Genomic DNA, 14,033 nt, shown 5'->3' on the forward strand with positions numbered 1-14,033 from the left:
AGGAATATTGACCAGTACTTTTCATCGTACATTCAATCGTTCATCGTACATAGCACATTACAGTCGAATAAATCCTCGTGACCACAGATATCCCCCCCCAGATAGTGGTTTCTCGCTCACCATCCTCCGTGAAATCAATATCCTGCACAAGAGTGCTACTCTCCTCACTCCGGGCCCATAACACTTGGGGGTAGCTCTTCTAGTCAGCCAGAAAGTCCTTCAGCCTCGCCAGGAGCAGTGGCTCATGCTTGTAATCCCAGCACTTGGGGAGGCCAAGGCAGGCGGATCACTTGAGGTCAAGAGTTTGAGACGAGCCTGGGCAACATGGTGAAACCCTGTCTCTACCAAAAATACAAAAATTAGCCTGGTGTGGTGGTGCATGCCTGTAATCCCAGCTACTCGGAGGCTGAGGCAGGAGAGTCGCTTGAACCTAGGAGACAGAGGCTGCAGTGAACCAAGATCGCATCACTGCACTCCAGCCTGGGCGACAGAGCAAGACTCCTTGTCAAAAAAAAAAAAAAAAAAAAAAAAAAAAGGTCTCCATCCCCTCCTAGAAAAAAATTTTCTCCTAGAGAAAATTTAGACAAGAAGAGAAAATCTGTTTTCATGCTAGCACATCTTCTGAAGACAATGGTCTCTGTCTCTCATGAGCAGGGATATTTTTCCTTCCCAAATAGATGTTTCTTCTATTTGGGTGTGCTTTCTGAGTGGTACTTTCTGTCTGTGCTGTGTTTGGAGTATATGTTTTAGAAATCCCAGGAGGCTTCGAGGAAGGCAGAGGTCAGCTTCAGCTTATACTGAGGGCCTGCTTGGGCTTCTCAAATGTGACCAGAGCCCGGGAGGGAGGGTGGAAGTGGCCCTCCTCACCCACCCCCATCCCAGGTTTGTTGCTCCTGCTCAGATGCCATATTTTTAAAATACTTTATTTTTTACATAATACTGTCATTACAAAAAAATACAAAAAAACTACTATAAAAACATTCAGGGGCTTGTCAAAGTGAGAAAACCTAAAGACCCCACCCCAGGATCTGGCTGAAGCAGTCTTCCCCCAGCTCCTTCACTATGACCTTTATACAACTGTGGGGGTGGGGTGGGATCACACAGGCATAAAAGGGCTGGAAATTCCCCACACAGCCTCCAAGGGTAAGAAATAAGTAGCTTCACATATCACAAAAGTGGGATTTGGAAGTTTGGGGGTGGCTAGGCCCTGAGTTCAGAGGTGTGGGGAAAAACCTGTGACCCTGAATCTCTTGGTGGGGAATAGCTGCCACCTGACCCCAAAGCCCTTTCCCTTCCTGATGAAGGCTGGGAGATGGGCCCTGTCCCCCACCTCTTAGCCTTAATACCTCAGGCCCCATTCCCTGCCCTCCACCCCTGAATACTCCTGAGAGCAGCAGGGAGGACAGAACCTCCAGCTCTGCAGGTGTAGGCAGGGCAGCTGTTGCGGAGGCTGCTGAGGAGCTCACCCCCCTGCTCCAGAGGAAAAGTGTCTCGTGCTCAAGTCCCTGTTCACAGGTTGTGAACTTTCCCTTCTTATCCTTTCTCCTCTCTCCCAGAGAGGCACAGACAGCTCTAGGTGAGTGCTTCTTGTGCATGAATATGTGTGCCATAACCTTGGACACTGTGGACCTGGGGGTGGGGCTGAGAAAGCAATGTCCTTTCTAGTCTCTTCCACCCCCAACAGCAGGAAGCCAAAGGGAAGGGAGGGGGACTGGTATTAGCAAAGCTGAGGGGAGGAGGACATGCTATGTACAGGCATGGATAAGGAATCTCTACATATCTTCAAGTAGCACTCAGGTCACTCTCCAGCCACTGCAGTGGAAACTGGATTCAAAGCTAGTGACATGAACATTGACCCCTGGCCTGGGCTAGCTCTCCCCACCTCCCTCCCACTCCCCGCTGGCAGCCCAGCTCTGAAAGGGGTCAGGGACAGGAACATTTTCCTGAAAACCAGTGGCTTTTTTTTTGCATTTTAGAAAAAGTTGCCAGTGTCCAGTGGACATCAAGCTGGGTGCACATTGAGTGGAGTGAGTGTTGGGGGTATTGCTGTGGTAGGCTCTGGACTGGCTGGGGCAGAGCCTAGGAACAGGGTAGGTGCTGCTTAAGGATCTGTCTTGTCTGTGGCGTTAATCTGTCTGGGAAGCGAACTTTGAACTCAACAATGAGGTCTCCCCGCTGAGTTGGCACTTTGGGGAAGGGAAGGCCCTCCCCACGGAGTCTCTTCACGGTGCCTGGCTTGATGACATCATTGCAGGGCAAAGGGATCACTCGGCCGTCGATGGTGGGAATGTTCACAGTGCAGCCACACAGCGCCTGGGAAAGACGAAGCAGAAAGTGAGGAAAAGATGGGGTAAGGTGAGTGGGAAGGAAGGAAATAGACTGAGGTGGGGAAAGAATGTGCCGGCTGGCGGGAAGAGAGGGAATGTCCCCACCGTCTCCCCAGCACATACACACAGCCTGACTAGGCCCCACCTCCTTGAGGCTGATCAGGGCACTGTAGAGCACGTTGGTGCCATCTCGGCGGAAGTGTGCATGGGGCTTGTCTTTGAGCACAAAGACGATGTCAGCAGGGATGTTGTCAGGTGTGGCGTCACCCTCTTTGGGGAAGGTGATCTTGGTGCCTTCCTTCCAGCCACGCTTGATGACTATGTGCAGGATCTTGTCCTCGGTGCGCACAGTTCGCCCATCAGGGTTGAGGCGACGCCTCGTGATCTTCATGCGCTTGGTGGAGCCATGGTAGATCTCCTCCAGGGACACCCGCAGCTCGTGCACCACTGGGGGGTCCTGCACCTTGCGCCGAGGGTACAGTGGTTCTGGGGCTCGCCTTGGACCCCTACTCAGCCCATTGAAGCCAAAACGGCCGAAAGCGCCAAATGGGTCCTCATCTTCATCCACATCCATGTCATCTGGGTCAAAGCCACTGAAGGGCCGAGTGGAGCGGCTGCTGGCAAAGAAGATATCGAAGGGGTTGGAGCCACCAAAGAAGGAGGCAAAGGTGGCATGGGGGTCCCCGTGAAAGGTGTAGTGAAAGGAGCCACTGGAGCCACCTGACGTGCCACCGCCGGTCTTCAGGCCTAGAGGGGAGGAGAAGTTAGGGGCAGTGTGGCTTATTCTGGCCCCACCCCAGTGTCTTCCCCCTGCCCTCTAGCTCCCAGTTCACAGGCCTAGAGAAAGAAGCAACCTTTAAATCCCACAGAGAAGGCCAGGCTAATAGAGTAAGAAAGGCTTCTGGCAAGATTATCTTCCATTCCTAATTATATATTTAATAACGATGCACAACTTGAGATTCAAAGAGGCTTGCTTACCCAATAGGTGGAAAAGCCAGGACTAGAGGACTTAGAGGATGTGACTTCCAGTCCTGTAATCTTTTCCACATACTCATGGTCCAAAGATGTCTCAAAAAGCCTTGAATCAGCCTGGTGTCACATTACAAGTGATACTTGGTTCCCAAATCTTTGCTTATCTCCAAAGACATATAGGACAAGGGGCCATCAGACAGGATGTGACCACAGAGGGGGCTGGTAGGTGAACAGTTGCAAATAGGGTAGGGATCCAACCCAGGAGGAAGACCACTTTCACTCTGCTTCTAGCAATGTTTCCTCTTTCCCTGACCCCTGCTCAAATGGGAAATCAGGAAGCCTTAAAAAGTGGGAAAGCTCATTAGCTTGGAGATGAAGAGCTATTTTTCAAGAAAAAGTTTTCAGATGATTTGTTCCCACACTCTGCTCAGTGTTACACAACTTTAGGGAGTGTCATTCACACATTGTACAGACATAGACTACAATGGGAATGGAGCTCCCTGGAGTTATACAACAGCGAACGCCATACCCCACATCTAATGTTGAGCAACCAAAATGCATGAATGGGCTGGCACATGGCAGGTGGTGACCTTAGCTGCTCTCTCTGTCGGGTCCTGTCTAAGGGGCTCAGATTCCTGGAGGCAGCCTTCATGCACAGGAGGGGGTGCTGGCGGTACTAGGGGATGTGGGGAGAGGGTTCACACTGAGAACTGCTCCGGAATACGGAGACTATGGGAGGGGTCCAGGCCAGGAAAGAGACCCTTCTCTTTGAGGCCGTTTATCTAGAATTTCAACTGATCATGGAGATCTGAGCCTAAATTAGCCTCTTATTTCCTGGGACCACAAGGGCAGATTTGAGTTTCACTAGAGAGGCCAAGTGGCAGACGGTTCAGGGACTTGTGGCAGCTGCCTCTTCACCCCTCCCCCAAGACCTAGGCTCTCTCCTTTCCTTCTATCGAGGGGCTGATTATCAAGCGAGTTCAAGCAGCCTGGCAGAGCTCGGTGAGAGAGGGAGGGAGGCTGGACTGATGATGACGGGAAGGGGTAATTCTCTCTATAGGGATTTCTATTCTTCCACTACCACCCCCTTTTCAAGCTGGGAGCAACTTGTCCCTAGCTGTAGCTGCACACAGAGTCTGTGTGTATAACTGCTCTATAATAGATGGCTGCTGGGGATTGGGCACGGTGGACAGAAATATAACCAATATTTCTAAGTTACTTCTCCCTCCCCAGGCCATGGAGGTCCCCTTAAGGCCATGCCGCATCCTCAGGGGCCCTCCTGGAATGGGGTTCTGCATCAGAACCTGGCGTCTGGACCCCTTCACTTAGGCAGAAGGGGTGAAGTATCTTGGGGGAGCTCAGCTCCTGCCTTCTTTCTAAACAAAGGTGAGGCTGAATGGAGGAATGGGTGCAATTCCAAGACAGGTCACATGGTGGCATGGTGTCTGCACTGCTTCCCTCTTCCACTCCTATCCCTCCCATCCCTCCATGCCAGAGAGAAAAATGTCTTAGCTGGAAGAATACTGGGGGTTCCAGCCGGTATTTGGTGAATCTGGGAGTTGGCACGTCTAGGAGGTAGGCAGGAAGAATAGAAAGAACCGGCAGCATGGACAATAGGAAAAGGGAGTTGGGAGGACGAGGGTGCACAGAGGGGCATGGAACACAAGGCCAGGAGGAGGAGAAGAAAATAACCTTCTTATCTACATATGATTAGCCCATTTAGTTTTGAGGATAGAATGGGGAGGGTGAAGAGGAGGAGAATGTGAAAGAAAGGTAGATTCTGCTGGGGAGAAAGGACAGTTCTTCCCAGGAAGGCGAGTCCTCAGCGTGACAATGTCTCTTAATATAGCCTGACAGGTGCCTGTGGCTGGCGGGTGGCAGGCAGCCCTGAGGGGCAGGCCCAGAATTAGCAGCTACATCATGGCCGTGGGATGTGCTGGGAGGGGCCTCCCTCTCAGAGGCTTTATTTGGGCCTTTCCTGCCTCCCACCCCATGGCCACCAGCTACCCCAGGGAAGGGGGAGATGCCAGCAGCAGTTCCCCTTCCACCCTTGGATCCCTGCCACTTCCTCTGGGAGGCAAAGCTCCACCTCTGTTCTGCTGGCCAGAAGCAGGCAGGGCCGGGGGAGAGAAGGGGAAAACCATTTCTGCTCAGGGCTCTGGTAGTTAATTCCCAGGCTGCTTAAGGGCCAGACTTTTATGCTGATGAATGTAAATGCTCTGTCCTCAGAGAGCCACACACTCCTTCTCCTCAACCTTCCTCATCAGCCAATGAAGCAGCGGAGACTTCAGGCAGGACTAATAAGGCTGGGAAAGAAAGAAGGGCGGGGAGGGCCTCTGGCTCTTGCTTCAGACCTCTCTAAAGCCTGAACCCGAGGAGGGAGGGGGCAGAGAGAGGCAGGGAGAACTAGGGTGAGCTGAGCTGGGTAGTGGGTGGGCTCCTCTCTCCTCTGGGTGACAGTGCTGGAAACCCTTGCCACCCTCACCCCCTCCACAGCCTCCAGTTCCCTGCTACACAAACTGGTGCACCTGGGACCCCTACCAAGCGGAGGGGTCCGGGATTGGGCTGGAGTGCTGCCCTCTTACCTTCCTCCCCATACTGGTCATACAGGCCCCGTTTCTTGGGGTCACTTAGCACATCATAGGCCTCTGCAATCTCCTTAAACTTCTCCTCAGCGTTGGGTTCTTTATTCTTGTCTGGGTGGTACTTCAAGGCCATCTTCCGGTAGGCTTTCTTGATCTCATCCTCGTTGGCCCCCGATGGGATCCCAAGAATCTTGTAATAATCTTTTCCCATCACAGCTACTGGACCAGCACTGGTCTCCTTGTTTCTGAAAGAAACCCAGGGCCAAGACTTGATGCCTTCTCTTCTGCCCCTGCCCTGTTCCTGATGATCTTGCAGTCCCTAAATGACTCCCTGGGTAACCTTCGGCAGGTCATGCCTGTTCTGTGGGCCTGTGTCCCCCCATCTGTAAAATGAAAGGTTTGCACTAGATGATCTCTTCTGGCTCTGACATTCTAGAATTCTGTGATTCCGTCCTCACCTCCTGGGTTTTCCCAGCAGGAAGCTGAAGGTTCTGGCCCACTCTTGGGGCTAGGCTGAGGCCCTGGTCCTTGGGCCAGACTGAGGACCTCTGAGAGGCCCTGCTGAGCGAGGTGGCACCATGGACTGAGCAACCCACACACAGGAGCTGGCGAAGGTCAGTGTAACGGGTGAGGTCACCTGAGCATCGTGGTCTCCTACGCCACGCCTCAGGCATGGTGCCCAGGCTGAGGGCAGCTAGGGCAGTGGCCCAGGACTGGGAACAGGCCTGGGTCTTCTGCCAGCTGTCCTGGCCAGCCAGACTGAGTCAGGGAATGGGTGTCTGGAGTCCTGTCTGCCACTGGAGACCCCAGGCCTCCCCACCCCCACCCCTCTGACGATGCTAAGCCTCACGTGTGACTCAGATCACAGGGTGACTCACAGCCTTTGGAAACTGCTGTTTCCAACTCCCTCATTAGCGGTGGGGGCGACACTATCCTTCCCCCAACCAGGGCAACAGTTCTCTTTACTCATTTGCCAGTGTCTACACACAAAACTGTGAGGGCTGTGCCGCCTAAGCACCAGTGTGAGTGAACAAAAGCATCCTGGGGACAGGACTTTTTCAACCCCAGCTGTTAGGAGACAATTGGGCACTAACCAACCACCATTTCCTTAATACCTCTCCTAGCCCCACCCCACGCCCCCAGTCCACCCTGTGGTTTAGGATCTGGCCTAGCGTCAGACCCGTATTCCTCTGAGTCCCTTTTAAGGTGGGTGCAGGAGCATTTGTTAAAAGAGAAATGCACAACCCGAATTCTTCATTCCAATCTCCCTCCATCGGTGTGTCTGTGGTGGATATCAGGGGAAGGGGTACTTTCCTGTAGCTAGAGCTCTCTGGGGGATGGCCAGAAGCCATTCTCAGCCCTTCTGAGACTTGGCCAACCCCTGCCAAAGCCAGGAGAACCAGAGTCTTTCTAGCAATGTCCTAGGCTGGCAGCCACAGCTGAGACCTGCCTTTCTGCCTCTGCTTCACAGCAGGGAGGTGTACAGGGTGTCCCCGCAGGAGTGAGGGCTGTAACCGGGTAAGGGGGAGGCGCCCAAGGCCCTAGGTGGGCAGGGACAATGGCCCTCACTGCTGCCCCCACAGGCCCTGCTGCAGGTGGCTGGGTTGACTCATGGTTCTGGGAGTCACCTTTCTCTGACGAAGAAAAGGCTCCACAAAGGCGGGTACTCCCCCATCGCCCCCCACCAGCATGTCACGTCTGTGGGGGAGACGGGGTGGGGGGTGGGGTTGGGAGAGGCAGAGAAGAAAGAGCACCTCTTGGGGGGGGGGGCAGCCATTTTCGGAAATGGCAGCAATAGCCGTCTGAGAGGGAGCTGGGGGTGGTCTGCCATTTCTGCCTCAACCCACACCTTCTTTCCCCTGGGACTGGGAAAGAACCCTAGCACACCAAGCGGGTGCCCCTAGAGAACGAGAGCAGCTTCCAGGCAGAGGGCCAGTGGAACGGCTCACCAACCACCCACCTCCTTTTGGTGTCCCTGCATTACCTCCGCACCCGGCCAGCTTCCTCCCTGGTACCCACCTGCTAGCTGCTCTAGGCCCATACATCTCTTGCCTCCGCAGACACAGGGCAAGCTCTTTCAGGATCTGCCTCCTTTTTCTCCTTCTGCTTTCCTCCCTCCTTCCCTTCCCCCCTACCCACAGGCCACGTGTTGGAATGACAAAGGAGCCCCATGGCATGGCACTGCCTTTGATGGAGAAGAATGAGGAGGATGTTAAGGTAGAGGCAGGAAGGAAAAATGGGGAGAAAATGGTGAGGGGGACTGTTGAGGTACAGGGAGGGGAGATGGCTGATACAGAAAATGAGGTACTGATGGAGGGGGATGAGTGACAGATGGAAATGGCTGAGGTGGAAAATGGGTTAATGATGGGTTGAAAGGGAGGAATGTAGAGAGTTGAAATAATGGAGGAAATGTCTGCGGAAAATGGATACCTGAAGGGTTTGAGAAAAGAGAGGAATGATAAGGGGTGCAATTCATTCAAATATGTGGGTGAGGCCGGAGGGGATTCCTGTATGTCACAGAGGGGATGAGGATGAGGTGGAGGAAGCAGGAAGGCAATGGAGGGGATGGCCGCGTGGAGGGTTTGACTGGGTATGGATATGAGTGCCCTTCTCCGGAGGGACTTACCGAAACTTTACAAACCCATTCAGCGTCCACGCTCGAAGTTTTAAGGGCTCCAGCTGAATTTTAAACATCAAGCTGGCTAAGAAGTCTTCTCCCCAGGAGTGTGGGAAGCTCCGGAAAGCTCCTCGGGCCTGCAGTGGGGGTGCTGCTGGGGGTGGGCAGGAGAGCACTGTGCGCTTAAACATGCCCAGCCAAGCCCCTCACCTCTGATCGCTCCACCGGAGCCGGCCTGAAGTGCTGCAGCTCTGGAAGCCACCTCCTCGGACTCTCAGAGGCGCGTGGCCAGCAAGGCCTGTCTGGCGCAGCAGGTGCCGGACCTGATCCCCAGGTGTGGAGAGTGAAGGGAGAAGACCCGCGGCCACCTGCTCTCAGGTGCAGCAGTGTCTGGCTGGCTGTGAGCGGCTGTATGGCAGCGTGTCAGTGAGGCTGGGAGTGCAAGCGTGTGTTTGTGAGTGGCAGTGTGTATACCTGTGACAGGTGTGATTGTGAGGGCCCGAGAGGCAGTGAGCGCCTGTCGCCTCTCCCTGGGGAGGACCCGACCCCAATCCCCAAGAACCTACTCAATGAAGTCACTGACGGGAGTCTCCTCCCTCGCGGATGGGCGGGGCAGAGCGGAGCTCGGCCGGGACAAAAGGCGCGGCGAGGAGAGGAGGGGAGGGGGCTCGGGCGGGGGAGGGTGGTCGGTGATGTCACCCGCGCTGGCTGGCTGGTCTGCTCACAGATGCCTCCGCCCCACAGAACCCAATCTGGTCCGGTCCGACTCGACCCTCCCCTCCCCTCCCCTCCCCTCCCATCCCCTCTCCTTCCCTCCCCGGCTCAGACGCTGGCTGCACCCTGTGACAGCCAAGCCCGGGTCGAGGACTCCGAGCACCCTGCAGACCCCGGGGCCCCGCACCCCTATGGCAGCAGAGCCTACGGGCCCTCAGTGTCCCAGCCCCCCAACACCAGGAGCCCTGGCTTCGCGACGCCCCGCTCCCGGGACCCCCGAGTCCTGGCTCGGCGTCCTCACCGGTGAGGAGCTGCGGGCACCGCCGTGGTCCGTGAGACAGCCGCTGCCCCCTCCCCCGGCTCCGGCTCCGCCGCCTCCACCCGGGACAGGAGTCGCCTGCCCGCCGGCCGCCGACAGCGGGACCGGGAGCCCGCCCCCACGGCTCCGCCTCCGCGCCGCCCATTGAACCGCCTTCCCGTCACTCAGCTCAGCCTCTACTGTGATTGGGCAGTTTTCAACAAGCGGCTTGGTGATAGCCGCCCATCCTCCGCCCCTGTCACCCGGCCACACGCGCACACATTCCAGGCAGTGATTGGTGTGGATCTGATTGGCGCCCTCTGGGATCACTCAACCACGCCTCTTTGCCATCTTGTCGTGCCATTGGTGAAAAAGACAGAGGGCGGCAACCCCGCTCGCCCTTTGATTTTATTGGTTCGTGCCTGAGACTCAGACCCGAGCCCGGGGGCAAACTATATTAGTCCAATCTCCGGGTTGAGAAGGTGGGACGTACTGGCCACTGCTGGAATCCCAGGAGAACCTTCTGGAACCCTTGCGACGTCAAAGGCAGCCTTAAAGGAAAACTGTACCCACCAGTTGGCCGTGCGGCCGTGCATTCTTTCCTTTCTTCACTGGGGGGGCAAGGGGGAGAGAACAGTGCACTCTGGGAGGTGTAGTCCCTGGACCGGGGCCAAAAGGTCAGCACTTCTTACTCTCCTTTCAGCCAACGGTGTAACCACCTCGAGCTGACCTCATTTAGCTTTACCTTATCCTGACCCCGCGGTGGCCTGACGTGACCTAACGGAATCTCTAACAGACCCCACGGATGCCGGGTTTCAGAGCCCCCCGGACCTCTCCTCTGAGGGAAACGGATGGCTCTGCCCAGGCCAGCGCCTCCAGGAATCCCCGCCGCCCGCCCTCTGTAGAGCCCCTCATCCTCGCGCCCCTCTTCAGCGACCTCGCGGTCCCCATTTCAGTCCCCCTTCTAATCAGTCTCTCATCCTGCTTCCCCCTGGAGTGCCTGTGTTTTAGCCCTTTCCTTCTTGGCCCTCGAAGATCTCCTGTCTTCCTTCCTGCAGTGATCCGTTTTGTCCTATTCTTGGTTCTTTCTTTAACCCGGATCTCCTATCCTAGCTCTCCCCTTTAATCCTTCATTTCACTCCCCAAGATCCCCTTAACACCCTCAGAATCTCTAGTCTCCCCCACCCCCCATTAAGTCATTAGATCTCAGCCCCAGTGTCCCCGATGCAGGGAGCAGGCGGGGCTGCGGAGGCGGTCGCCGGCGGAAGCCGCCACTCGAGCAGACACGGTGCCTGGCGCCCACGTCACTGTCTCCCAGGCCCATCTGTGCTCGAGGGAGCGGGGGTGGGGAGGGAGTAATTTGGGGGTGAAGTGGGGGAGGGGAGTGCTGGGGGGTTGATGATAAAAGAAGGGTCAGGCCAGAAGCTCTCCTTTACTTCTTTCTTTCCTATTTTCCAGAGACAGTTTGGACACCCATGAGGTCTTGCTAGAAACTGCGGCTTGAGTACCTGGGCCAAGAGCAGAGCAAGGCGGGGGTGGGGGTGGGGGTGGGGCCAGGGTCCTGGGGTCAGGTCTGCAGATTCTTCACTACCTGCCTTCATGCCAGGAGTCACTATGGGGCTCCCAAGGGTAAAGGGGCATGAGGTGTGAAGGAAGAAAGAGACTTGGGGTGAGAGGAGAATGGAAAGGAAGTGGGGTTGGGGGCCAGGAGGGGAGCAGAGATGGGCGATGAATGTGGGGAAATGAGGAGCATGAGGAATTTGAGGAAATGGGGTTGAGGGAGGGGAGGTAGGGAGAGGGGGTGGTGAGAGGATGGGGAGATGGGGTGAGGGGATGAGGAGGGGCGGGGCGGGGGGGCAGGGTGGGGGATGAGGAAAGAAGGGGTGAGTAACGAAAGGATGAGGCACAGAGATGGGGTGAGGAGGAGTGAGGAAGGGGGAGGGGAGGGAGGAGGGATGGACATCTCTGTGTGACACAGAGATGGGTAAGGTGGGGTGAGGGACCCTGCACTGCTTCTGGCTCCTCAGATCTGGGGGCTCTCGCTTTCCCACCTCCAGACCCGTGGGGCCCAGGCTGTGGGTGGCTCTACTTCTTCCTATTCCAGTTCTGTCTCTTTTGCCTCCCCCAGCCTTGCCTGTGCCAACACGGAGGCAGAGAGTTTAGTCACCAGCCTTTACCTGGCCCCTGCTAATGCTAAAGTGTAGGCTCGGACCTTTGAGGGTGCAGGACTGTGCCTTCAGGTGTTGGTGGCACGGACTCCACTGTTTGCCTAGTCCGTGGTTCCTGCCCTCAGTCCCATTGTCCTGGGTGTCACGTGTGTGTAGTGCTCAGTGTGGCATGGACTGTGACAGTGTGGTCTGGAGTCTATGCACCTTGTGAGCTTACACGCCACACTCATGTCTCATCTCCTTTGTAAATGGGGATTGGTGCCTCAGGGGGTTGTTGAGAGGGTTAATTAAGGTAACACAGGTAGTGCACTTAGTTCTGAGCTGGGCATGTAGTTTATACCCAACCAAGGGTTAACTTGGTTAACTCAACCAAGTTAACCATTACTCTACATGTTCACAGATGCTGGGAGTGCAAGTGCATCTATAAATCTGTGAGCCTGATTGGGAGTTATTTGTAGTGTGGTACTGGTAATGTGATTTGTGAGTGGATCTGTGCAGTTATTTTTGTGTGGTGGTGTGCCTGATTCTGTTGTATGTTGTAGGTATATGATTTTGGGTCAGTGTACATGTGTGAGTAAATGACTGTGCGGGCATGTGTCTACATGACAAAGAGTGGATGAGGTATATAGCCGCTGACACATTGACACCATGTCTGCCAGCGTATGCACGCATCTGCGATCATGCCAGTCCCAAACGCCCGCACTCACCCTCCCTCCCCTTGGAGACGTCATAACCCTAGGTGTCCCTCATTTCCTCACCCTGAGGGAACCGGAACCTGTGGGCAGGGGTGGGGGTGGGTGCCAGTGAGGAGGTGTTTTAGACAGAGGCACATGTTCCCTCCCAGACTGCATAGGGAAGGGAGCCCCTATCCTGCTCACATCCCAAAGGCTGCAGAGGAAGTGCCCCCAGCCTGTTTTCAGTTCCCTGTCTTGTCACCATGGTAGCAGTTGCCAGGGGTTCCCATGGTTGCTAAGATCTGGGTGTGGGAAGCTGCCAGGCCCTGTTGCCAGTAGAAACAGAGAATCCTGGAGGGGAAGGAAGACTACCCTCACAGCTGCCAGCTCTCTGCAGTGACAGAACTGGCCCTTGGGCCACTTCTCTCCCCCAGTTGTACCTATGATTTGTATGTGGTACTACTAGTGTGTGTGTGGGAGCAGGAGCGGGGGCTTTAACAGGAAACCAGAACTAGAATACTGGGATACTAGAATACTGAGGAAAAGGGGGCTACTTGGCCTACCCATCACCATCCTTAAAGTTGGGAGGGACTTACGAATTAGTGACTACCCGCCATCTCTACTAAAATACAAAAAAAAAAATTAGCCAGGTGTTGTGGCGCATGCCTGTAATCTCAGCTACCCAGGAAGCTGAGGCAAAAGAATCGCTTGAACCCAGGAGGCAGAGGTTGCAGTGAGCCGAGATCGCACCACTGCACTCCAGCCTGGGTGACAGAGTGAGACGAGACTCCCTGTCAAAAGAAAAAAAAGAAATGAGTGACTATCTCCTTCTGTCCCCTGTCCCTCATATCTCTCCCCTAGGCAGTCTCCCTGTTTGTTCTTGAGTTCTCCAGTGACTGGGTACTTATTACCTGATGCTTTCTCCTGGGTGTGGGAATGCCACGTTGACCCATCACCTTGGCTGCAGACGGCCTCCCTCCTGTGATCAGACTCTGAGCATCTCACCTGATACATGCTTCATGCTGACACCCAGGCCCAGACTTTGGTCCCACACTGAGTCCCAACTTTGACCTCAGCCTGAGACACAACCTGGTTATTGTCCTGGTAGAGACATTTCCCCAAATCCAGCCTCTGCCCAAACCCTCCTTCTAGACATGGCTGAGCCCTAATTTTGATACAAAATACTTGAATTCATCTTCAGATTCAGTTCTGATCCTATACTGAACTAACTGAACACTACGAGGGATCTGACTCCCTGATATTCGCTGGCATCTCCCTGCGTGTTCTGAACCTATGCTGACCAGCACCAAAAGGGTTCAGAGGGGTGATTTCTTGCCTTGGGATGAGAGAGCTATGTTAGAGATGACCAGCAGAGGGCGTGCAACATCAGGTTCTAGAGGCAAGCGTCCAAGAGCCCACCTGTGAACTAAGAAAATTAAAGTTCTCGTTTTTGATGCCAAAACTTTGGGGTTATGTGGGTTCTTACAGTCATGAATCTTCTCCTTCTGGCTCACTTGGGCTCAGCACTGGGTATGCACAGAATGTGCTTAACTGTTTACTGGCATCTCAGGTCTCAAGAGGACTGAAGTCACCCCACCCCCAAATCAGCATTTCTGTCACATGCTTAATACAGCTCCACTGCCTTCCCTGGTAACCAGTTATGTTTGGTCCTATTGAG

General features: G+C 54.8%; 1 protein-coding gene across 5 annotated transcripts; it reads right to left on the reverse strand.

Moving 5' to 3' along the window:
* Window positions 1–904: 904 nt before the first annotated feature.
* On the reverse strand, window positions 905–9,636 carry DNAJB5 (DnaJ heat shock protein family (Hsp40) member B5). Of its 5 annotated transcripts, none has more exons than XM_024252764.3 (5): window positions 9,517–9,599; window positions 8,511–8,655; window positions 5,885–6,129; window positions 2,473–3,074; window positions 905–2,313 (listed from the first exon to the last, which is right to left on the reverse strand). In XM_024252764.3, exons 2-5 carry the CDS (start codon window positions 8,576–8,578, stop codon window positions 2,080–2,082), a joined length of 1,149 nt encoding a protein of 382 aa, XP_024108532.2. In that variant the 5' UTR covers window positions 8,579–8,655; window positions 9,517–9,599; the 3' UTR covers window positions 905–2,079. The 5 variants fall into 5 exon arrangements, with proteins under 5 accessions (XP_024108532.2, XP_054376959.1, XP_024108531.1 ...); XM_054520984.2 differs by having other exon boundaries at window positions 8,511–8,652; window positions 9,517–9,593; XM_024252763.3 differs by lacking the exon at window positions 8,511–8,655 and having other exon boundaries at window positions 9,517–9,636.
* Window positions 9,637–14,033: the final 4,397 nt, after the last annotated feature.

The sequence above is a fragment of the Pongo abelii genome, chromosome 13 (assembly GCF_028885655.2).
Source record: "Pongo abelii isolate AG06213 chromosome 13, NHGRI_mPonAbe1-v2.0_pri, whole genome shotgun sequence".
Lineage (NCBI taxonomy): Eukaryota > Metazoa > Chordata > Mammalia > Primates > Hominidae > Pongo > Pongo abelii.

Bases quoted from the DNA above. Each gene is read 5' to 3' on its own strand.
- DNAJB5 (XM_054520985.2), bottom strand. From the start codon at position 8,692: ATGTTTAAGCGCACAGTGCTCTCCTGCCCACCCCCAGCAGCACCCCCA. The intron at 6,130-8,510 runs GTAAGTCCCTCC...GGTTTCTTTCAG, and splicing joins AATGGGTTTGTAAAGTTTCG to AAACAAGGAGACCAGTGCTG. The intron at 3,075-5,884 runs GTAAGAGGGCAG...CCTCCCCTCTAG, and splicing joins TGACCAGTATGGGGAGGAAG to GCCTGAAGACCGGCGGTGGC.